The sequence below is a fragment of the Puma concolor genome, chromosome D3 (assembly GCF_028749965.1).
Source record: "Puma concolor isolate L17-30 chromosome D3, mPumCon1.1.hap2, whole genome shotgun sequence".
Taxonomy (NCBI): Eukaryota; Metazoa; Chordata; class Mammalia; order Carnivora; family Felidae; genus Puma; species Puma concolor.
In genome coordinates, this window is record NC_141678.1 from 10,716,837 (window position 1) to 10,741,172 (window position 24,336).

At 55.9% G+C, this 24,336-nt stretch overlaps 1 protein-coding gene across 1 annotated transcript in view; it reads left to right on the forward strand.

Moving 5' to 3' along the window:
• The first annotated feature begins 18,232 nt into the window (after positions 1–18,232).
• DTX1 (deltex E3 ubiquitin ligase 1) overlaps positions 18,233–24,336 on the forward strand; it is a 33,778-nt gene continuing 27,674 nt past the window's right edge. The window contains exon 1 of the mRNA XM_086681747.1: positions 18,233–18,811. Coding sequence (XP_086537873.1) covers positions 18,553–18,811 — 259 coding nt within the window. The 5' untranslated portion in view covers positions 18,233–18,552. The remainder of the gene's footprint in view (positions 18,812–24,336) is intronic.

Below are 24,336 nucleotides of genomic sequence, written 5' to 3' on the forward strand. Positions count from 1 at the left end.
CACTTACCCCAAAGGAAGTAAGCGATGTTGACAAGCAGGGCAAACGGCCAAAGGCCCAGGAAGCGTTTGGGAAGAGTGTGAAAGGGAGACCACAAGTCAGGCCACCAATGAGGAGAATTTGCGGATGAAAGGACTGTCTGGGGCCTTGTCTGCCGGAGGGTTTCAGCTGCTCTGAACCGAGCTGCTCTGACCAAGGCTAAGCTTGGTCGGGTCGGAGTAGGTAAAACTTATCACTCTCGTTCTGTTTCTTGATATCAGTGCCCGCGGTGAATCTCATACAAGGAGAAGATGAAGAAAACTTACCGTCTGTCTTTGCTGGGGCTGCCCTGGGGGAGCTGGCCTAGATCCACCCAGAGTGGGGTGTAGACCCGTGAGAGCTAGCCTGGGTCCACCCAGAGTGGGGTGTAGACCCGGAGAGAAGCACTGGGAGCAGAATAGGAGGACTCCAGTAACCCAACCCGGCACGCGTGCCTCGGAGGGAGTTCCTCAGAGATGCGCTGAATCCGAGGCCTCTCTTTCCCTTTCCCTTTCCTGTGGGACCGGGATGGGGCTTCCAGGGGAGAACCTCTCGTGTTCTGAGGGACAAGGCTACAGCTGCCAGAGCAGGAAGTCATGGCCAGGAGGAGGGGAAAGGCTCAGTTGTTGTGAGAGCGTATGCGGGCTGGGGGCGGCGGGGTCAGCCAAGGGGACCCTTCCCCAAGGCCTGGCCACGGCGATGGCCAGAATAATGGGAGAGCCAGCGGGGGCCACTGTGAGCTCTGACAGAGGGAAGAGCAGACCCCACCCAAACCACGGGAGGCCTGGGAAAGCCAGCACGCGTGTGGCAGGCAGAATACGAGCCCCCCAAAGATGTCCGCACCCTCCTTCCTGGAGCCTGTGAATACACAACCTGGCCTGCCAAAAGGGCCCCCGCAGATGTGACTGAGTAAAGGGTCTTGAGAGGAGGAGAGGTTTCTGGGTGCTCAGGTGGGCCCAGTCTCATCACCGGAGCCCCTACAAGCAGAGCCTTGAGGCGCCCGTAGTGTCTGACTCTTGATTTCCGTCCAGGTCATGATCTCACGGTTCGCGGGTTCGAGCCCCGCGTCAGGCTTGCACAGAGAGCACGGAGCCTGCTTGGGATTCTCTCTCCCTGCCCTTCTCCTGCTCATTCTCTCTCTCTCAAAATCAAAAGATAAAAGGCAGAGCACCTTTCCCACCCAAGTTGGAGCGATTCAGCTAAAGCAGCAGCAGCAGGACGGGACGGGAGTGCGCGTGGCCGGTTTGGAGATGCAGAATCATGAGTCCGCGAAGGCGGATGGCCACTAGATGCCGCCAGTGAGCCCCGCGGACAGCCGGCAAGGAACCGGGGACCTCAGTCCCCGTTGCAAGCAGGCAACCTGAGCGCGTCTGGAAGCGGGTTCTCCGGCAGGTAGGGACACGGCCTTAGGAGACCCAGTGCAGAGACCAGCCAGGCCTGCTGGCCTTCTGACCGACAGACGGTGAGATAATGAACTCGCATGGCTTTAAGCCACTGAATCTGCGGGGATTTGTTTTGGTCGAAGCCATCTCAGGTGGCGGACAGGTAAGCAGCCGGGGACCGGGCGCCCTGGGGTCAGCCTGTACCTGCCCAGCCTGCAGCCCCGGAAGGCAGGTCACGTGGGAGAGGCACCCCTCTGGTTTCCTCCTCCGCCCTCCACACCAGATGTGGGGGAGCTCCTGCACCAGGGCGGGGAGGGAGAGTGGCTTGCTATGTGCGCCTCATTTCTTCTTGCTCCCTCCGCTCCCTCCGTTCCCCCTGCGAAAGGAAAATACTGGTTTTCTTAACAGTTGTCTGTGTGATCTCACTTGGAGCGTGTCAACCCACTTGCACGGGGCGGTTTCACACTCCCGGTCAATATCGCAGGCCTGCAGGGTGTGGGACTCGGGCCAGGGGCGGGGGGCGGGGGGCGCCATCCGCCCTGAGCGGCGTCCGCCCCGCTCACACCCTCACCCTCCTTCTCCTTCCTCCCGCGCCTTTTCTTCCGCGGCTCCCGCACCCTTTGCTCTTTGCTGCCATCGTGTGGTGATCGGGAGAATTAACCTCGCGCGGGCGGGAAGCAGGAAAGTCCCAGGAACCGGTTAGGTGTGCTTTACGCCAGTGTAAAGTGCCTGGGGAGGGAGGTTCGTTTTGAACCGCGATCCAGGCAATAAGGCCTCTTTAAACAATCTGTTATTTCCACATCCCGTTCGTTAACTACTCACTAGGAGCAGAGAAGGGAAAGGCGACCAATGGCCCCGAAACAGGGACACTGGACGGACGCTACTGAATTAATCCGCTGAGGTATTTCTGCAATCATTCTGTGCAGTACATTCGAGCGAGAAACACGCCTTTCCCATTGACCTCGAGTGTGACCAACAGGGATGCAAGTCTTTGAGGCTGGTCGGCTTTCCCACTTTTAAGAATTCCCTATTAAAAGGTGAATGCAGGAGATCCTAAAACACTGCTGGAACTGTATTCATGGATTGGGAGGCTGAATGCTGTTCAGATGACAGGGCTGCCTGGGTGGTGCCATCAGTTAAGCATCCGACTCTTGATTTTGGCTCAGGTCAGGATTTCGCAGTTTACGAGTTTGAGCCCGGTGTAGGGGGGCTCTGTGTTGACAGCGTGGAGCCTGCATGGGATTCTCTCCCTCTCTCTCTGCCCCTCCCCCATTCATGCACACACACACACACACACACACTCTCTCTCTCTCTCTCTCTCTCTCTCTGTCTCCATCTCTCTGTCCCTCCCTTGCTCACACTCTCTCTCTCTCTCTCAAAATAGACAGGGGAGCCTGGGTGGCTCAGTCGGTTAAGCATCCTACTTTGGCTCAGATCATGATCTCACAGTCTGTGGGTTCGAGCCCCCCATCGGGCTCTCTGCTGTCGGCACAAAGCCTGCTTTGGATCCTCTGTCCCCACCTCTCTCTGCTCCTCCCCTGTTTGTGCTCTCTCGCCGTCTCTCTCAAAAATAAATAAATAAACTTAAAAAAAAAAAAAGACAGGCCACCTTTTAAAATATATATGCATTGTTCAGATGACAATACTACCCGAGGCAGTATACAGATTCAAAGCAATCTCTATCAAAATCCTCATGGTACGTTTTACAGAAATGGGAAAAACTCATCCTAAGCTTCACACGGCATTTCAAGGGACCCAGAATAGCCCAAACAATCTTTAAAAATAAGAACAAAGTCGGAGGATTCGTATTTCCCGATTTCAAAACTTGACACAAAGCTACGGTAATCAGAACAGTGTGGTATTTGCCTAAGAATAGACATTCAGACCAATAGAATAGAATTGAGAGCCCAGAAATAAGCCCTCAGGTCCCTGGTCCAGTGGTTTCAACAAGGGTGCCAAGGTCATTCTGTGGAAGTCGGTCCCTTCAGCACAGGGTGCTGAGCAAACCAGAGGTATGCATACCACGAGGAAGCTGGGCCCTTATCTTATGCCATCGACGAAAATTAACAGAACTGGTCCAAGACCCAGATTTTAGGAGCTAACACTATAAAGCTGTCAGATGAAAGCATGCACGATCTCGTATTTTGCAATGGTTTTCTTTAAATGTGACACCCAAACAGAGGCAACCGAAGAAAAAATAGATATGTCGGACTTCAGTACGTTTAAAAATTTTCGTGCATCAAAGGACGCTATCAGAGAGTGGAAGGGCCGCCCACAGAACGGAAGCAAACATTCGCAAATCCTATCAGTGAGGGTTTCATACCCACAATATATAAAGAACTTGAACAACTCAACAACAAAAGACAAAAACCCAATTTCATGTTTTCAATTTATTTTTATTAAAAGTTTTCGTTTATTTTTGAGAGAGAGAGAGAGAGAGAGAGACAAAGCACGGGTGGGGGAGGGGCAGAGGGCGACAGAGACGCAGCAGCCGAAGCGGACTCCAGGCTCTGAGCTGTCAGCGCAGAGTCAGACGTGGGGCTTGAACCTACGCACTGTGAAATCATGACCCCAGCCGAAGTTGGACGTTCAACCGACGGAGCCACCGAGGCGCCCCTGCAAAAAACAATTTTAAGACAAAAAAAAAAAAAAAAAAAAAAAAAACCCAAAATAAACAAAACAAAAAAAACCCAAGGAAACAAAAACAAAACACACGTGTAGGGGAGGATGTGGAGAACCGGAAACCATGCACCGGCTGGCAGGACTGTAACGTGGCCCGGCCGCTGGGGAAACCGTTTGACACGTTCTCCAAAAAGCGACACACAGAATCACCCCCATGACCCAGCAATTCCGCCCCTCGGCATACACCCCAAAGGATCGGCAACGGGCATTCAGACAGATGCTTCACGCACAGAAATATCCCCAGCAGCGTGGTTCCCGGCAGCCCAAAGGTGGAAACGAGCCACCAACAGACAAACGGATGAGCGCACCGTGGGCTCGCCATGCAGAGGAATCGTCGTCAGCCGGAGGAGGAAGGAAGCGCGGAGCCGTGCGACATCGGCAGGCGGACCTCGAAAACAGTCCGCCAGGTCGGCGGAGCCAGAATAGGCCAGAAGGCCGACCGTGGCGCGGTTTCACTTACGCGCAATACCTACAAAAGGCAAGTTCGGAGACAGGAAGTAGATACGGGGTTGGCAGGAGCTGGGAGGAAGCCACAGATGAGGGTTATAACTTGAGGGGGCCAGAGCGTACGTCCGGGACGACGAGAACGTTTTGGAAATCAAGGCGATGGTTGCAGAGGTTGGTGTGAGCCGCGACGAGTAGCTGTGCACTTGAAAGCGGCCGAAATGTCTGTTTTACCGCACTGAGAAAATAATAAACAGATGCAAACACAACTGGGAAAAAGACTGTTTCGACGGAGCCACTTGAAACAAGAACCCAAACTCTCCTACTGATTGGGGAGGAGAGGACAGGCTTGATTGTGAGGCTGTCTTGAAAAACAAGAATGAAGACGAGCTTACGTGACATTTAATGCGCCCCACGTTGTGTCCCAGTTCGTCACTAACTCTTAAAGAGAGGCAGGATCAAGTGTTCTTTCCTCCATGTTCCCAATAAAATTCTATCTCCCACTTAGAGACAGGTAAGCCTGGGGGCGCCCGGGTGGCTCAGTTGGTTGAGCGTCTGACTTTGGCTCAGGTCATGATCTTACGGTCCGTGAGTTCGAGCCCCGTGTCGGGCTCTGTGCTGACAGCTCAGAGCCTGGAGCCTGCTTTGGATTCTGTGTGTGTCTCTCTCTCTGCCCCTCTCCCACTTGCCCCCCCACCCCCGTCTCTCAAAAATGAATAAACATTTAAAAAATGATTAAAAAAAAAAAAAGAGAGAGACATGTAAGCCTGAACACACAGATACATCCTAGTGTTAGGCCTGGGGGCATATTTGAATACAGACTAATTCCTTAAGACTCCAGTCACTGGTGAATGCTCTTTCCATCTAGAAGCTTCTGCTCCGATAAGATCGTAAATACACGGAGAGCGGAAGAAGCCGTGGACTCAAAGGAACGGTCACCTTAGCTCTGCTCGTGGTGAGCGGTCACCTTAGCCTCACCTTAGCCTCATGATCTGCAGAGGCCAGCGCAAAATAAAAATGCAAGACCCCTTGCCCAAAACACATGAAGAGTTTCAAGACTTCATGAAGTCTTCGAGACTAGGACATCAGAGCATTGAACCACGGACAGTTCCGAGCGAGGGGCCCCCGCAGCCGGCCCCGTCTGTAGCTGAGAACTAGCAGGTGGCAAATAGCTGCTGAGAATCTCGGGCTGCGGCCGGAGGTACAGAAGAGAGAAGACGCAGGTGGGTGGCCCCCAGGTGCCAGCGGGGGCGGCCTAGCCAAGGCAGGCCAAATGGACCAAACACACTGCGCCGCACCCCCGTCCCCAGTCTGTATTCGGCCGAGGCCACGCAGGGCTCAGCTCTGTGCATCCTGTCTGCTAAGGAAGCTGCCCAGCGTTCCTGTGTTCTGTGTGCCTGGCACGGAGCTCTTCCTTGGCCATTTCATTGGACTCTTGCCTACATTCCCTCCGTCCGACAGAGGGGGAAACCGAGGCTCAGAACTGCTCTCTTGCCGGAGGCCCCCGCCCAGGTCGTGGCCAGGAGGCATTCTCAGGCTCACACCCAGGGCCCCACAGGTGGGGACTCTATACTCCCGGAGCCCTGCTGTCCTCCCCTTGCCTTTGCGGGGCTCCTGAAGGCAACAGAAGGCTCCACGTCCTTCTCCCCACTCCCTGCTCACATCCTCCAGGTGTCCTGCAGTAAACAGCCCAGACAGGCCCAGTGCCCAAGCAGAAACGCCATCGGCAAACCCCGCTATCTCAAAGCTGCTCCAAGTCGAAATATCCCTGCTGATGGGCCAGGCTCGCTTCACCGCTCAGCTTGATTTAGGAGCCTGGAGAAGGAGGCTCCGTTGCTGCAGTATGAAGCCTGAGCAAAGAGGGCAGGAGGGGAAGGGACCCTGCTGCTGGCTCTGTCTGGCCCCCGGGGGAAAGGACATTGTCAACCACCGGCCACCATGTACGGAGCACCGCTCCCCTCGGGCCAAGAAATGAGGTAAGCGCCTTGTCACCCTAAGGCCTCAGCACTGCCTTCTGGGCTGGATACCGCCGTTCCCATTTTACAAATAAGGAAACTGAGGCCCGGGGCGCCTGGGTGGCTCAGTCGGCTGAGCGTCCGGCTTCGGCTCAGGTCATGATCTCGCGGTCCGTGGGTTCGAGCCCCGCGTCGGGCTCTGGGCTGACAGCTCGGAGCCTGGAGCCTGTTTCGGATTCTGTGTCTCTCTCTCTGCTCCTCCCCTGCTCATGCTCTGTCTCTGTCTCTCAAAAGAAATAAATAAACGTTAAAAAAAAAAGTTTAATGAAATAAAACAAGGAAACTGAGGCCCGGGGAAGTCACTTCCCTGGCCCAAGGGCCTGCAGCCAGTAGGTGGGCTGGTGGGATGTTACCCCGGGGCCGGTCTGCCTCCAGATGTTAAGCTTTTGGCCCCTTGGCCGCAGGAACTCCTGAAAACCCCACTTTGGGGGGCTAGCGAACCACTGTGGATCTCCGCTCGCACAGAGCAAAGGTTCCAACGGCCACGGGTGATCAAAAGCCACAGATTCTCCTCGAGTGGCAACAAACTTACTTCCCAGCTGAGCTTTGAACCCAGGCTGCAGCCCCCACTCGACCTGGGCCAGGTGGCCGCCCCCGCAGCTACAATGACCCAGGTCCCGGGGAAAGACGCCCACCCACAGGGGTCACCAATGCCACCCAAGAGCCCGGCAGATTCCCTCAGCTGCAGCTCCCAGGGCCCCCCGCCGATTCACCCCACCATCGGGCGTTGTTGGCTAAAGTGAAAATTCTAGCCTCATGACTCTCATGATTTGAACGTAGTGATGAGTAAACGCGGTATTTTTTTGACGTGGCTCCGACAGGCGAAATGTGATATAAACCATCTGCGATCTCCCCTGATGCCACAGTCTTAACCCGCTACACTCACGTCTGTGCTATGTCGCCCGTAGCGGACAGAAACGCCACACTGCAGTTAGCGGTAAATGAGAGTAAAGATGTGTTTTCCGATCCAAGTTCAAGGGGTCAGTGGACCCGGTCGCCAGGGTCTCCAGGTCGACCAAACCTCAACGAATCGCCCCACTTCTGCCCTATCCTTCTTTCTCCAGACAAAACCTCGATTCCATATCCCAGCCTGAAAGTTGAAGAAACCTGGGCGCCCTGCAAGGTTTCTCCCTGGCCACGCCCGGGATCATCACAGAGGCGCGTCTCTGTCCAAGGCTGCGGTTGCTAGTCCCCTCCTCCCTGAAGCCTCCTGTCCCCTCGGGCTGCATCAGGTGCCTCCTCTGTCCCTCCCCAGGCTCCACCCCCCCGCCACGTGTCACTTCCAAGACGAGAGCCGGTCACGATGGAGGAAAGCCGTCCAGTGTCTCTCTTCCCCGCACCGCGCCCAGCACGGGGGACGCGTGCTGTCCACGGAGGGAGGAGGGGTGCGCGCCCTCAGCAGCCTTCAGGCGAGCGAGAGGCAAGCCGTGAGTGTGTTCAGCCCCCGTGATTCCAGATTTGTCTGTTGTGGCAGCTGGGGTTGAATACCCTGACACTTGCCCACCCCAGAGGTAGACGGGGAGTGACAGGAGGTCATGCTTTCGTGACTGCATGAGTAAGTGCCCGCGTGCATAAAGCTGGCCAACACCTACGGCAGTTACTATGAACCAGACATTGTCCCGAGAACCCTACATTCATTCAGCCACCTGGTCCTCACGCGCCACACCGATGGGACAGGTGTTTTCACTTTACGGGTGAGAAAACAGAGGCGCAGAGAGGTGCAGTAACTTGCCCCGGGTCACACAGCGAGGAAGGGTGGAAGCCAGGACTTCAACGCAGACCCCAGACTGTGAGACCCGCGGGCCCATCCCTTCCCTAAAGATGGCAAGTGCGGGATCCACGGACACGCTGCCGCTGGCGTGAGCAAGGCCACGTGGGATCCGCCAGTGACGGAAACTGCGGTGGCCCTGCTGGGAAGGGAAAGGGGGCAGTGTGGGGGCTCAGAGGTCTCAGCCACTCCTCACCGGGTGACGGTGATAGGCTGAATAGTGGGGCCAAGTTGTCCGCATCCTGAACCCCACGATCTATGAATATGCAACCTTACACGGTGGAAGGGACCCTGTGATGCGGTCAGGGCTCTTGAGAAGGGGCGGGGGGGGGGGAGACCTAAAGGAAAGTGTCCTGTAAATGAGAATCGGATTTTTCACCCCATTTCGGTGTATCCTCGACCTCTCTCTCTCTGGCTGGTAGCTTTGGGGTCAAAAGCCCCTTCTCCTCTCCCCTTCCACCCCCGCTTCCGTGCTGGGAAAGTCTCCCGATATGTCTTCCGTGGTCTCCCCCTGCAGACTCGGCTTCTAGATGAATAGCAGGTGGCCGGCCAGGTGCCGGCGGGTTGGCCAGAGCCCAGGCGGGGCGGCCGTGGGTCAGAATCAGATTGTCACACCAGAGAGGACGACAGCCGGTGGCGGCCACTTCCTCGTCTGCAGCTGGGCCGCCCCGCCTCCCTGACCAGGTGGAGACCTCCAGATAGCCTGGTAACCACCAAGGGCACTGGGCAAGCCAGGAAAACTAATCCCGCTGAGGAGACCCAAGCCAGCCCTCTCCATGCTTGTCTTCCTCTGTGGGACCCTTGCCTCTACCAAGTTCAGCCGTCATCCGTTGTTCGCCCCCAAGTACGTGATGAAGTTCACAGCAGTAAGTACCCACCAGCACTGTTGGTTGCCCACCCGGCAGTCACTTCCCCCTTCTTCCTTGCTCCCCAAACCATCCACCCAGTCCCAGGGGATGCATCTTGATTGGTCTAAGCCAGTGCCCTCTTGCCAGTGATTGGTCTAGAGGTGGGCATGTGACCCAGGCTTGGCCAATTAAACAGCAAGGGAAGTCTGCTAAGGGACTCTGGGAAGACTGTCTTCCTCTTATTAAGAGAGAGACGGGCCGGGAAAAGAGTTTTTTAATCTTCTTTCTCCCCTCCTGCTCTGGACACTGTTGTCTGAGGTTGTGATTTCTGGAGCTATGATGCCCAGATGTTTGGATCCCCCAGTCTAGATGTGGCTGTGAAGGCGTTTTTAGATGTGATTAGCATTGACATAAGTAGACTGATTAAGCAGATTGCCCTCCATAATGAGGGTGGGCCTGATCCAATCAGCTGAAGGTGGGGGGGGGGAGAGAGGGGGGGAAGGCAAATATGGTACAAATGTTAACATGTGAAGAATCTGGGTGAAGGGTATACAAGAATGTATTACATCCTTCACAATTTCTCTGTGTGCCCCGAATGAATTTAAAATAAAAAGTTAACCCCCCCCCCGAAAAGGGGGGGAGGTGGGGGAGGCAGACAGGTTCAAATTTGGTTTCTCTCATGTAATGCCTGGGCTTTCCTTGGGAACCCAGGACCAGAGTACCAGCTCCTGGAAGCCCAGAAGCCACCTCGGGTCAGTTACAGTCCCTCTCGTACTCAACATCGGAGCCTCCCTCGTGTTTCCTTCGGGAAAATCTGGATTTTCGTAGGCGAGACTCGCGAAGCTCTTTGCACTCATGTCACCCCAAGAGGGGCCACTAGATTCAAACCCCGGCTGTACCAGTTAGTGGCCATGTGGCCCTGGGGCAGCCCTTGAGTTTTCTGCGCCTCAGTTTCCTTATCTGGAAGACGAGGATAATGATAGCACCTCTCTCGTAGGAATGTCTGTGAGGAGCAGAGGGCGGTGCCCACACAGGGATGATGCTCTGTGACCGCCAGCTGTCCTCGTGACCCTGGGCTGGAGAGTCACACGGACCCAAGTTCGAACCGTCGACGTGCCTAGCATTTGCTGGCTGATAGCGCTCAGTCACTTGTCCCTTCCAACCGCGGTGTCCTCATCCGTAAATGTGGACAAGCGCTGACGCTTTCACCAGCAGGGTCCGGTGAGGATTGGATCGTGACAGGGATGACATAGGCACTTAGCCCGGTGCTGGGCACACAGTAAGCCCTCACTGAAGGGTCGGGAGAAACAACTCCCTGGAACACCCACCAGGATGGCTACTATCAAAAAAAAAAAAAAAACCCTGGGACGCCTGGGTGGCTCAGTCGGTTAAGTGTCCGACTCTTGATTTCGGCTCAGCTCATGATCTCGCGGTTTGTGGGTTCCAGCCCCACATCAGGCTCGGTGCTGACCGCAGGGAGCCTGCTTGGGATTCTCTCTCTCGCGCTCCCTCTCTCTCTCTGCCCCTCCCCTGTTCTCTCTCTCCATAAATAAATAAGCATTTTTACAAAGTTATTTTTTTAAGAAGGAAAAAACCGAAAGACACAAAATGGCAAGTGTTGTTGGCGAGAGTGCCGAGAAATGGGAACCTTTGTGCTCTGTTGGTGGGGATGTAAGACGGGTGAAGCTGCAGCTCCCCGAAAAATTAAAGACAGAACCCCCGTATCGTATCGGTCAGCCCAGGCCGCCAGAAGAAAATGCCACAGGCTGGGTGGTTTAAAGGACAGACGTTGATCTCGCCATCCTGGAGGCTGGAAGCCTGAGACCGGGGTGCCGGCGTGGCCGGGTCCTGGCGAGGGGTCTCCCCCTGGCTTGTAGATGGCCCCCTTCTCGCGGGGTACGCTCGTGTTCTTTCCTCCACTTGAAGGCAGGGGAGGAAACAGAACCCTGTTTCTTCCTCTGTTTTGGAACGTTCTTATTTATTTTTGAGAAAGAGAGAGAGACAGAGCGTGAGCAGGGGAGGGGCAGAGAGAGAGGGAGACACAGAATCTGAAGCAGGCTCCAGGCTCCGAGCTGTCAGCACAGAGCCTGACGCGGGGCTCGAACCCGCGAACTGTGAGGTCAGGACCTGAGCCGGTCTTGACGACTAACCGACTGAGCCCCCCCAGGCGCCCCCGTTTCTTCCTCTTTCTCTATAAACGTCCACCAGTCCTGTCTGATGAGGATCCCACCCCCATGGCCCCATTTAACCTTGAGTACCCCCTTTTTAGGTATGCCACGTCTCAAATACGTTCTCCTTGGGGGTGAGAGATTCAACACATGACCTGGGATGGGGGGTGAGCACAGTTCAGTCATAGCACCAATGATCCAGCAAGTTCACTTCTGGGTGTATATTGGAAAGAACTGAAAGCAGGTCTCAGGGATAGTGGCTCACCTGCCCTCGGGGCAGCTTTATTCACAACGACCCAGAGGTAGAAGCTGCCCCAGGATTCCTCCGCGGCCCAACCGATACATCAAAGGCAACGTATACACACAATGGAATCTTCTTCCGCCCTGACAGGGAAGGAAGCTTGACATAGGCTACCTCGGGGATGAACCTTGAGGACCTCATGCCAAGTGATAAAAAGCCAGTCTTGAAAGGACAAATACGGTACCACAGTATCTAGAACAGTCACAATCGTGGAGACAGGAAGTACAGTGGGGGTTGCCAGGGCCCGAACCGACTTCGGTTCAGGTCATGATCTCGGGGTTCACGGGTTCGAGCCCCACGTCCGGCTCTGTGCTGACAGCTGGGAGCCTGGAGCCTGCCTCGGATTCTGTATCTCCCTCTCTCTCTCTCTCTCTCTGCCCCTCTCCCGCTCATGCTTGCTCTCTCTCTCTCTCTCTCCCTCAGAAATAAACATTTAAAAAATTTAGAAATGATTGATTATAAATGTTATGGTGTGCATTTTTACCGCAATAATAATACATTAAAAACAGGTAAAATGAATTCCCTGGGAGCCCTTCCAGCAGGAGAGCAACGGCCCAAAACGGGCCACCAGGGGGCGCTGTGTAGCCATTCCCCTTCTCTCCTCCACAGAAGGAGCTGGCGGTTTCTAGAGAGGTGTAAAAAAAAAAAACAAAAAACCAAGAACACTAGAGTCTTGGAGAAAGTTAGAGCTCTTTCTTCCCTGCTCCCTTCCCCGATGGACCAGCCCCAGAGCTGCACCGCCCTCCCACCACAAACCGCTCACCCTTGACTCTGACCTCGTTCTTCCTCTGGGTCCCTTCCTTCTGTGCTGGGGACACAGTGACTGGTGGATGGAGTGTGCCCGCCCTGCCTCCAGACTGCCCAGGGGCTGGAGAAGAGGGAAAGGTGGCCAGGAGTCACCTGCCCCAGGTTATCCAAAGACGAGAGGACACCACAACGGAAATGGGTCGAGACCCCTTATCCCAGACGCAACGGCCTCAAGGTCAACCAGACCTGGGCTTTCTCTGGCTCAGCTGCTCACTGTGTATGTGGTATCACCCGAGGGAGACTGAAGTGTTTCACGAAATCCAAGAAGACTTCGTAACCCACTCTCATCAGCTTTTAATGATCCTTTTTAACAATGCAACAAACACCCATGAACTCACCGCCCAAAACAAAAACTGGAATCTCGATGGCGACCCACATCTGACCACACGTCCCCCATCCCAGCGTCCTACCCCGCCACCCAAATCCTCACCCTGAATCCCATATTTATTCTTCCCGCGTTTCCTTTTCATAATGTAGTATTGCAAACACGCGTGGAGAACTTGAGTTGCTTTTAACTTTATGAAAAGGAAACCACGTTTATGTGATGGGACATTTTTCACCGGCAGTTCTGTTTCAGAGATCCGTTCATATCGTGATGTGGGGCGATGGTCCCTTCGTTTTGACTGCCGTGTGATAGTGCATTGTGAGAATTTATTCGTCTGCTCTCCCATACACGGGCGCTTGGAGGTTTCTCCATTTGGGCCACCGTGAACAGAGGCCTTAGAAATATCCTGCCGTGTGTTTCCTGTTGTAGACGGGCAAGAATTTCCCCGGGGTGCATACTTCGCGGGAGGAGGCTGGGTCCTAATTATGATTTGCACACGCTCAGCTCTGAAAGATAAAGGCAGACTGCTTTCACACTCACTCACATCCCCACCAGCGGTGTGAAGAGGGGTTTCTCTTTCCCCATAGTAGTTACACTTCATGATATACTATGTATTTTACTTGTGTGTTTGTTTCCTAGCTCTCTCCACCTGCACCCCCATGTCAGAAGGGATTTTTGTCTCTTTTTTCACTATTCTTTTCCCAGTGCCTAGAACCATGTCTGGCACATAGGAGGTGCTCAATACATATTTTCTGATTGAACAAATGGATGGCCCAAAACAAGATCTGAGGACTAATATTAGATATTATTGGATTATTATTATTATTATTATTATTAATTTCCTGGAGAAAGGCTGATTCATCTCTCTGCTTCAATCCCCTGAGTCCAGGGAAACGACCATTGGCCCAAACTACTGATGCCTGGGCCCCCAGGCCACCTAAGTCAGAGCTTCTGAGGGTGGGGCTTCCCCTCCCATAATTCCCCCTGCTGGGGCTTACAAGGCCCTCCATCATGGCCCTGCCACTTCCTCTTGCTCACCCTTGTTGGTCTAAAATAACATCGCAACCCACCCACACTAAGCTCTTTCTAACCTCTGGGCCTTGGCACAGCCGTGTCCCCTCTGCTCCCCCTCCCACCCCACTTAACCACACTAAGACTCTGAATCTTTCAGGGAGTAGCTGAAAATGTCACCTCCTTTGAGAAGCCCTCCCTGGCTCCTGAGGCCTGGTAGAACCCCTGTGAGAGACCCTCATGATATCCTGAACTTGTCCTTCATGGGTCTTGCAAAATTTTGTGATCACACTTTGTATGATTCTCTGCTTCATGTCTCAGTCTTCCCCTAGACTCCGAGATGCAGGAGAGCAGGAACCAATTCTGTTTTGGTTATTCCCGTGTCTTAGCACATAGCCCAGTGTCTGCCCCATAGGCAGGGGCGAATATTTTTGGACAGATGGATATCTGAGTGGATAGATGGATAGAGTTACAGGTGGATAGGAGGAAGGAAGGAAGGAAGGAAGGAAGGAAGGAAGGAAGGAAGGAAGGAAAGAAGGGAGGAAAGAAGGAAGGAAGGAAGGGAGGGAGGAAGGAAGGAAGGGAGGAGGGGAGGAAAGAAAGATGGGAGGAAGGAAGGAAGACTCGCAGGGATGAATGTATAAATGATGGATGAATAGGACGCATGGAGGGATAGATAAGTAGATAGACGATAGATAGAGTGATGGGTGAATGGATGAACAGATGACGGAGAGAACAAAAACTGAGTTCAACTCCAGCTGCCATCCTCCTGTGCCACCATAATGGCGCGCAAGAACATCCTGGATGGTGCTCTCAAGAGCGCCAACAAGGCGAAGAAGAAAGGCAAAGCACAAGTTCCTGCCTGCCATGCTCCAGAGTCATCGTCTGGTTCTTAACCGTGAGGGTGAAGCATGGTTGTGTCGGAGAACTTGAAATCCTAGTTATCACAGAAGGAGGAAACGTGGTGAACCTCATGCGCAGGTTAAACTAAGTGCGATTGGCCTGAAACTTGATGCACAACTCGGAGATCTAGAAAAGTGGCAGAATAACGTCCTCCAACTCATCAGTTTGATCTCATTGTGCGACCTCGGCTGGGAACGTGGCCGTGAGCACGCAAGACAAAAACACGCAGAAGAGAAACCCCTGGAATGCTTTTTCGAGGGATGTAATACATACATACAATTTTTTTTTTTCCTGAAAGAGCTTGTGATTAATTGCTTTTGTCCTACTGGCTTCTCCACTGGTGTCTGAGCCACCTCCCCAGTGGATGGTGGCTCCCGGAAGGCCAAATTCCTTTCCCCTCCTTGAAATCCCTTTCTCCCAGGGTTCCCTGGGAGCAGGGCTTTTGCACTTTCGGGTTTTCCACAGCCCAGCGGAGAGGGGCCAGTAGGGCCGTGCCGCACCGGATCCTTAGCGGGATGCCATTCATTAGTCACTCAACAAACACAGAGGCAGCGCGGTGCTGTGGGAGTTGCAAAAGGATTTGGGGTTCAAACCCCAGCTCTGCCACTTCTTTCCTGTGGGAACCTGGGCAGATCATTTAACCTCTTTGAGCTTCAGGAGGTGTTTTTTTTCCCCATCTGTAACAGGAGGACGATATTCCCTACCTTGTGGGGCAATTATGAAGACTAGCATTATGTAAGTGCCAGACACATAATAGGCACTCAATAAATGCTAACCATTATGTAATGGGCACCAGCCACACCACACACGACGAATCAGACACGGCCCCTGAGCTCATGGATGTCTCCCTGTAGCAGGGACAGCACTGAAGTGGCTAATTGCGATAGAGACTGGTCACATCAAGGTAGGGGCAAAGGAACACAGAAGAAGACAGGATGAGTTCAGGAGAGGCTTCCCGGAGGACGTGGCATTCAATCAGATCTTAAAGAGCATTGTACAGTCCCAGAGTCATGCGACTGACTTGCTGCTAAATTTCCATATGACCTTGAATTAGCTGCTTCCCCACCCTGGGGTCCCCAGATCCCCTTCTGTAACAGAAAGGTTGTTGAGCACTAGCTCGGAATCTTTTGGGTCACAGGCTCTTTTGAGAAAACTCTCTGAAAGCCAGAGCCCTGCTTCCCAGAAAAAGGCACGGACACATCAGTCGGTCTGTGACGGGGGGGGGGGGGGGGCCCTCATGGACCCCCATAAAGCCACCCTAGACTAAATCCCAGAGTCCAGTGATCCTCCTGGATCATCAGCACCTCACAGAGAGCTTTTTCCCTTTAGTCTATGGCAGGCCCAAGCAGACAGTCACTGACTCGATCTGGGAAAGTCCACAGACACTGGGCTGCAGGACAGAGCAGGGGCCTGGGGAGGGGAGGTCACTCCAGCTGGCTGGGGAACCGGCCTTTGATTCTGGGAAAGCGCCCCTGAGCAGCCGGCCCCTGACCTCACCTAGTTTATCGCCATCAGCCCTGGGGAGGAAGAGGAGTGTGGGCCTCTCTGGGCAGGCTCCCAAACAGGCCGCTGACCCCCCCGGTCTGCCGCCCCCGGCTGGAGTTCCCGGACACATCCTTTATCTTCCCTAATCTAAACACCCACAGGCCACAGGGGTGGTCCACCCCCTTCGCCACTAATGCGTGTCCTCAGCTGCATCCAGCCTGACCGAGGAAGGAGAGCTGGCCTTCCTTTCCAGCCAGCCAACCTTCACCCAGCATTTATGAAGCACCTATTGTTTGCAGACATCTGTGAAGGAGATGGTGGAGGGCCTCATCTTACCTCCCTCCAAGGTCTCTGCCTCCCGGCCTGGGTCCCCTAAACCCCCCTTGGGGGCAAGATGCTGTTGCTATCCCACTCACCCGGAGCACGTGGGTGTTTTGGGGAAGTGAGCTCAGAACCAGCTAATGCGGTGCAGAAAGAAGAGTCAGTTCCGGGTTGGTGTCTGGGCACTGCTTGAACCCGCTGTGTGATCCTGGCCGTGTTCCTTGTCCTCTCTGGCCCTCAGTCTTCCCGTATGTACACTTCCCATTCCGCAAAGATTCCATTCGGCTCTGCAATGGGCCTCGTTAGCCCTCCCCGCCCCCCGCCCCCAGAATAATGGAAGGAGAAGAGAAAGCTATGCCCTAGAATGTGCAAAGATCTTCCTTCAGGCAGATCGCATTCATTAATTCAAGCATTTATTGAGCACCTACTGGGTGCCAGGCCCTGGACTCGGCAGTTGGAAAGTGAAGGCGACTAGGATTCAAGCAGGCGACCCACAGACACCTCCCTCTCCCAGCCTGGCTTCAAGCATGGGGTCAGGAGACCCCCTGGGGTCCCAAAGTGAGGGGGGGGCTAGCCAAGGATTTGGGCCCCCCCCCTCCCCGGGATGCGCTTGTCAGCGCCCGCGGCGCTTCGGGCCCGGCCTGTCTCCTCCCCTTCCTCCTTCTCCGCCCCCTCCCCGCCCCTCCCCGGAGCTCCGCCGCGGCCACCTCCCACCCGCGGGATCCCGGCGTCCAGAGCCGGCGCGTGCGTCCGTCGGTCGGCCGGGTAGTCTGTCCGCGCGGAAAGCCCAGCGCCCCGGCGTGCGGCGGCCGCGGGGCCTGGGAGGGAAAGGGGGCGGAGGCGGGACCGCGGCTCCCTCCCACTCCGGGGGGAGCCCAGGAGGCGGCGGTGCTGAAGCGCCAGCGGAGAAGGAGGCAGCACAGCGGAGAGGCGGTGAGAGCGCGGGGCGCTTATGGACCCCACCCCCGGCTCCTGCGGGGGGCCGGCCGCGCGCTCGGGGGAGGGCTGGGCTGGGGAAGGGGGGCGCTGGTACCCCCAGGGCGGGAAGCCGCGACCATCCGGCTCCCGGGCTTCGCCTACGAGGCGACGCGACCCCCGAGGGGCCCTGGGCCGCGCCTGCATCCCCGCGCATCCCCGCGCGCCCTGCATCCCGGCCCCGGCGCGGGCCCCGGGGGAGGGGCGCGCTCGGGGAGCTGAGGAGGGGGCGCGGCAGGCGCGGAGCCTCGGAAAATCGCGCCCGCGGCCCGTGCCCTCCCTTCGGGCCGACCCCGAGGGAACGCGGGCGGTGACCCCTCAAGCCCCCCTTGCCAGCCCCCCCATCGGTTCCCCATTGTTCTCAGCCGATCGCTCTCCCGGGAAGGGGGAGGGGGTGCTGCGCTCTCCTCTTAAAGGGCCCTCTCCCCTTCTTGTCTCCCGGCAGGTCGCGAGCACGAGTGGGGTGGGGCGTGCCCACGGGCCCCCGCCCCCCTCGTCCCCCCCGCCCAGCTCCGGAGCCGCAGCCGGGCCGGCGGGCCAGGGGTCCGCGGCGCACCCTCTCCGGTGCGTTCTTCGGCCAGCCAGGCCTACCAGGACGCCGTGTGAAGCAGGAACAGGGGGGACAGGGACGCCCCCTTCGGCAGGAGCCGTCGGAGGGGCGGACCCGAGACCAGGCGAGCAGCCCCGCAGGAGCCAGGCTCAGGGTCTGGGACGCAGTCGGGAGCGCAGAGGGCCGGCTGGGCGCCGCAGAGCCAGCAGGCTGGCCCGGGCCTCCTGGGTGACAGGCCCTGCGTGGCTGGCTGGGAAGAAGTGACTGGAGACCTGCAGGAAAGAGACTGGACCTAGAGGAGGGGCGGCTGCCTCGCTGTCTTTGCTGAGCCCCGGGGACCGAGGAATTTAGAGCAGCGTTTCCCCATCCTGAAAAAGACGTTTGCTGTCCAGAGCAGCACCCTTTATCTGAGACAGCGCTGGGGGCGGGGGTCCTTGGGGCCTGGAACCCCACCCCACGCTCCTTTAACTGGGGCCTCTGGGCCTCACAGAGGACCCCGGGTTCGCAAGGAGGCCTTCGGGGTCCTGGCCCCTGCGGCTGCAGCAGTGGCCATGTCAAGGCCAGGCCAGGGTGTGATGATGCCCGTGAACGGGCTGGGCTTCCCACCGCAGAATGTGGCCCGGGTGGTGGTGTGGGAGTGGCTAAATGAGCACAGCCGCTGGCGGCCTTACACGGCCACCGTGTGCCACCACATCGAGAACGTGCTCAAGGAGGACGCCCGTGGTTCTGTGGTCCTGGGGCAGGTGGATACCCAGCTGGTGCCCTACATCATCGACCTGCAGTCCATGCACCAGTTTCGGCAGGACACAGGTGAGCAACCCCACCCCACCCCGCCCCACCCACCCGGCCGGCCAGGCCGAGACGGACAGGGTCGCCAGCACTGTGACGAAACATCGCCTTTCGTGGTGGGATGCTAAAATCCCCGCGGCATCCCCGAGGAGGGAGCCTGGGAGGCTGCTCTGCTGACCCAGCCTTGCTCACCTCCCCCAAAAAAGGGATAGCCTCGCCTAGTCCAGCTCAAGACTTGGGTTCCAGTCCGGCCTCTTCTATGCGTGGGAGGGCCTTGGCTGAGCTCCAGCTCCTCTCTCAGCCTCGGTTTCCTCGCCTGTAAAATTGGTGGGTCAGTGTCTCCCACAGCTGTGTGAGGATCGAGTAAAATCGCGCTCACTGAGCCCAGAACCTAGAAAAGCTTAGCACTCCGGGAAAGGGCTTTCCATGCACTTCCTCATTGGATTCTCTCCCAACAATCACAGATCCTAATACTACTGAATTATTATTATTATTATTATTATTATTATTATTATTATTAGGAGTCCCATTTTACAGATGAAGAAACTGAGTCTCACAGAAACCAAGTGATTTAAAAATTTAGAGCGGGGGTTTAAGCCCAGGCAATTGAGTTCCAGAGCCAACACTCTTGGCTGGTTTCCTGTACTGGCTCCAGGTGTTGGTGGTGTTGGGATGGGTGTGAGGGCCGTTGGTAATGATGGAGGGAGGGGGTGAGGTGGCCGTGATGGAGACAGTGTCGGTGGCGATCCCAATGATAGTATTGACTGTGGACTTGGTGGTTGTCTTGGGGGGGGGGGGGTAGCGTGATGGGGCAATAATGATGGGGAGAATGAGGCTGGTGGCCGTCTTGGTGGTCGTGTGATAGGTAACGATAGTGACAAAAATGGTGAGGTCCACGCTCAGCATTCATGTTCTGGAAGCATGCCATCCCTGTGGAGGTCTCTGGGGGTCGTCGCTTGCTGGTCTCCGACAAGCTTGGTGGGCAGTGGGGGGTGGTGAGTGCCTGCCTCAAGGAAGCTGCCAGAGAATCCTTAGCACCTTTGACCCCAGGGGCCGGCTGAGGGAGGTTTGGGGGAGTTCCTGCGAATCCCTGCTCGACAGAACCGCACGTAGCAGCCGCGGAGATAGTAGGACCCTTCCCTGTTCTCCGGAGCTGTTCAAGACGGTAGCCGCTAACTACATGCAGCTATTTAAATGTATGCTAATTAAAATTAAACTTTAAAATTCAGTTCCTCAGTCCCACCAGCCGCATCTCAAGTGCTCCATGGCCACGTGCGTCTCAGAGCTACCATATTGGACAGACAGCATAGGTCCAGAACACCGTCATTATCACAGAAAGTTCTAGTGGGCAGCTACGCACTAGAACATCGCTTGGTGCTAACAGAGTGGTGCTAACCGAGTGTGGAGACGCAGATGAATTCCTAATACGTGGTTTCGGCACATCTGTGACTCCACAGCTCCAGGCACTGAGTGTGGTCACTGGTGGTGCCAGGCATTCGTTCATGCTGTCATACAATCACTTATTGATCTCGCTGGGCGTCAGACCCTGTGCTAAGCACTAGAAAAACGCATGGACCAAGACAGACCGGGTCCTGGGCAGAGGTTCACTGGAGGACCTACACCGGAGGTCCCAGGGAGCAAGCAGTCACGTAACGCACAGATAACCGGTTGCAGGTCTGAGAACATGAGGTGAACCCGGTGTACGGGGGTGGGTGACAGAAGATTAACCTCAGGAAGTGATGTTTGAACGGAAATATGAAGAATGAGTGAGTGGGGCAGTGTTCCAGGCTGAGGGAGCCGTGCGTGCAAAGGCCCCGTGGCAGGAAGGAGCTGAGTACGTTCAAGTCCACTGTGTTAAGAGTGCAGTAAGTGAGGGAGAAGTGGTGCAAGCCGAGGTTGGAGCAGAGCCTGGACAGCCGTGAAAAGGGCTTTGAATTTTCTCCTGACGGTGGAGAAGATCACCATTAACCCTCATGCCCATTCTTCCAGAGAGGCGCTGAGCCCCAGATGGAGAAGTGAGAAATGCTAGGCGTTCCCTGCCCTATTCATCTGCTTTATCCTCTAACCTTCTCTGCTGGAGGGCAGGGGTCTGACATCAGGAGAAAGTGGGTTTTCTCCTTGGCTTGGTGTTTGGCTTTCTGCAGGTTCAGAGCCAGCTCTGGGTGTGGAAATTTTCCAGGGCCTGGCTGGGGGTGGGGACGGGCACTTGGAGGCAGGGATAACCCCACCCAAGGCTGCCACGTTGGCCCCCTGGTCCTTGGCCCGCTGTTTCAGGCCCCTTTCCTTTCCTAATCCCAGCACCCCCACTTGGGCCCGTAGCTCCCCAAACTCCCTCCATTCCCCCTTTCAGCAGGCCCCTTAGTCTCAATGGCAGCCCGTTTATGGTTCAGCTTTGCTGAATCCCCCAGAAGTTCAGCTTCAGCTACTTCCCTACGCCTCCTCCCCAGGGCTGTTCACCCACACCTACCCCCTGTTTGCCGGAAAAGGGAAAAAACCACTCATCCCTCAGCAGGCTCCTGGGAGCCTGCCAAGACCCCCCAGTAAGGGAGGAAGGCCTGGAAACCTGTGGGGTGGAGGGGGGCACCTTGGTTGTGGAAAGCCGCTGGAGGGAGGGGCAAAATGCCTCCCCACCAGACACATTATTCTGTGTTCCCCACTTCTCCCAGAAGTAACACAAGTCAAGAAAGGACATCTTGTCCTCACTGTTGATGGCCCAGGAAAGAGCCCCAAGCAGGTGTCCTCAGCTCTCTAGGCCTCACTTTCCATCTGTGAAATGAGTGAGAGCATCACTCATTTGGGTTGATGGAGAGAACGAAGCCTATTTTTTTATCCCACAAACGTTGACTAATCCCCCGCCATGTGCCTCGCGTGTACTAGATACGATAGATGCACAAGAAGCGGGTAGGAGGTCCTAAATCTTGGAAAAGATTATGATTCTCCCTCGCATGCACTCTCTCCCCCCCCTCTCTCTGTCTCTCTCTCTTCCCCACCCCACTCCCACCATCACACATGCGCAAAACACTATAAAGCTATAAAACCCAAAGCTCACATACATGTACTGAAATGAACACAGCTTCTATCTAGATTTTCTAATCGTAAAATTCTTGATAAGCTCCCTGAAGCCGAACTTTAATTTTGGGGGGAGGGAAGGGGCAGTGTGCCTCAGCTTTGCCAGTGCCCTAACACTGGAGCCGATGGGCTTTCTGACAAGGTCAGGCAGTAAATATCTTAGCCTTTGCGGGCCATACTGTCTGTGTTGTAAGCGCCACCCTCTCCCTTGGCGATAGAAAAGCAGTCACAGACAGTCAGCAAATGAACAACTGTGGCCGCGTTCTAACGAAACTCGTTAGGCACCCTAACACTGGAATTTGTATAATGTTCACAAGTCATGAAATATTCTTTCGTCCCCCCCCCCCAACTATTGACAAGTGTAGAAACCACTCTTAGCTCTGCAAACGCAGGCGATGGGCAGATTTGGCCCACAGCCTACCGTTCACCAACCCCACCAACCCCTGCCCTGTTGTGCTCTCAACCTGCCCATGGGGTAACACAGCCCTGCCACACCCGTCAGAGCCTCTACTGAAATACACGCCTCACGGTGTGGGCCAAGGTGCGTATGCGTGGGCACACCCATGCACACGGCACCGACCCGCTTGTATACCACCGACGCCCAAACGCCCTGTCTCTGTGCCTGTCGCGCAGCCGGCGGAAGGAAGCCCAGGTGTGAGGCTTGGACCACAGGAGAGAGGCCAGGCCCGGTCCCGTGGGGGCTGCTGTTTGTTCAGCCGGTGCCCCCTCACCTCTTTCCTGCCGGGCTGTTTTCATCACTCCCCGCGGGAGGTGAGGTTCCCTTTGAAGCCCTGCAGGTCCAAGCCCACGTGTGGGGGGGAATGCTGTGACCCTGGGCCACGTGATGTTCGAGCACTCACCGTGGCGTCCCAGGCACAAGGCTGGAAGGGAGAGCCAGAGTCAGGCAAAGCACAAGGCGGGCGCCCTCTTCATAGGCGTGTGCTCTGCAATATGTTGACCTTCTTGCTGTATCGCATGCTGTGTCCCCCAGCTTTCCTCATCTTCCTCTGTGTTGAGCTGCCCCCTGCCACAGGCAAACCAGGCATTCACAAATGTGAAGCCAAGGTCAGTGGGCTCGCCCAGGTGGTTGCAGCATCCGGTGGCAGAGCTGGACCCGGGAGCCATCCGGGGTCGGCTCCTGCCAGCAGCCGGGAGATAATTCGGGAACCGCTTGCTGCCCCCCTGGCAAGGCCACAGCTTCCCTGAAGGTTCGTTGGCCCCCATCCTGCTGTCGGGGTGACAGCTCACCCCGACCCCAGAGTTTCCACCCAGTCCCCACAGCTGGACAGAGATATGACTTAGCCACTTCCCAGCTAACTTCCAGATTCCTCCCTGGACCTCCATGGCAGGGGATAGAGGGATAGGCCAGCTTTCTGGCTGATTGGTACCAAGCCCACATCATTCCTTCTCTGGGTAGCTTGGGCTCCACTCAGCCCTGGTCACTGCCCTCATGTGGATGTCCTATCTGAGGACAGGCTTAGGCTGTGGGAAACCAGTGGGGCTGCCCAGAGAGGGAAGCTGCCATCACCAGGGCAAGCACCGCCAGAAATCAGGCTCTTAGGCAGGCTATTGTCAATGGAGAGACTGAGGCCCAGAGAAGGCGGGCCCGAGCTCACACAGCCAGCCAGCCCCAGCGTGGAACCCAGGCCTCTCGGATGGGTCTCAGGGATGGAGAACAAGGTGACCTTCGGTGCCGGGCTGACAGAGTCCCCTCCCCCTTCTCCCTCCAGAGCTCTGCTGGGGCTTGTTGTTGGGAACGGCCTATGGAACCCCAGAGGCCTCCAGCACCAGCTCCCTAGTCACAGGACCCCTGGGGACCCTCTCCCAGCCAATATGTGTGTGTGTGTGGGGGGGCTCCTGTGGCTGGGCCTGACAGCAGTGGCCAGAAGGATGATGTGTGTTTGGGCGGGAGGTGGGGGGGTCCATCCCATGGCAGCAGCAGGTCCAACTAATCTGTTCATGGGTGTCTGTCATTACCACCTGTCACACTGCCCCCATTCACACCGCTACGGACCCAACCCCTGGCCCCTGGCTGCTTTTCTGGTTTCAGGAGCTGCTGATTCTTTTTTTTCTTTTTAAGTTTATTTCTTTATTTCGAGAGAGAGCATGCACACACGTGCACGTGAGTGAGCAGGAGAGGGGCAAAGAGAGAGAGAGAGAGAGAGAGAGAGAGACAGGACCCTTGCCAGAGTGGTTTCAGAGCTTTGCGAAGGCGGAGGCAGACACATAGCATGGGAATAGCGGTCGAACCCTCTGACTCGGATATGTAGAGCTGAACTGCAGGCTGGCCCCTTGCTAGCTTGGTGACCCTGGGCAAACCTCTTAACCTCTGGGAGCCTCAGTTCCCTCCTCTGTAAGGGGGGGGAGTAACAATAGTGCCTACCTGAGAGGGCTGGCGTGAGGATTAAATGAGATAATATAGGTAAGAGCAGGAAGAATATTACTTTGGACGTAGTTATCACTCAAGTAGGACAGAG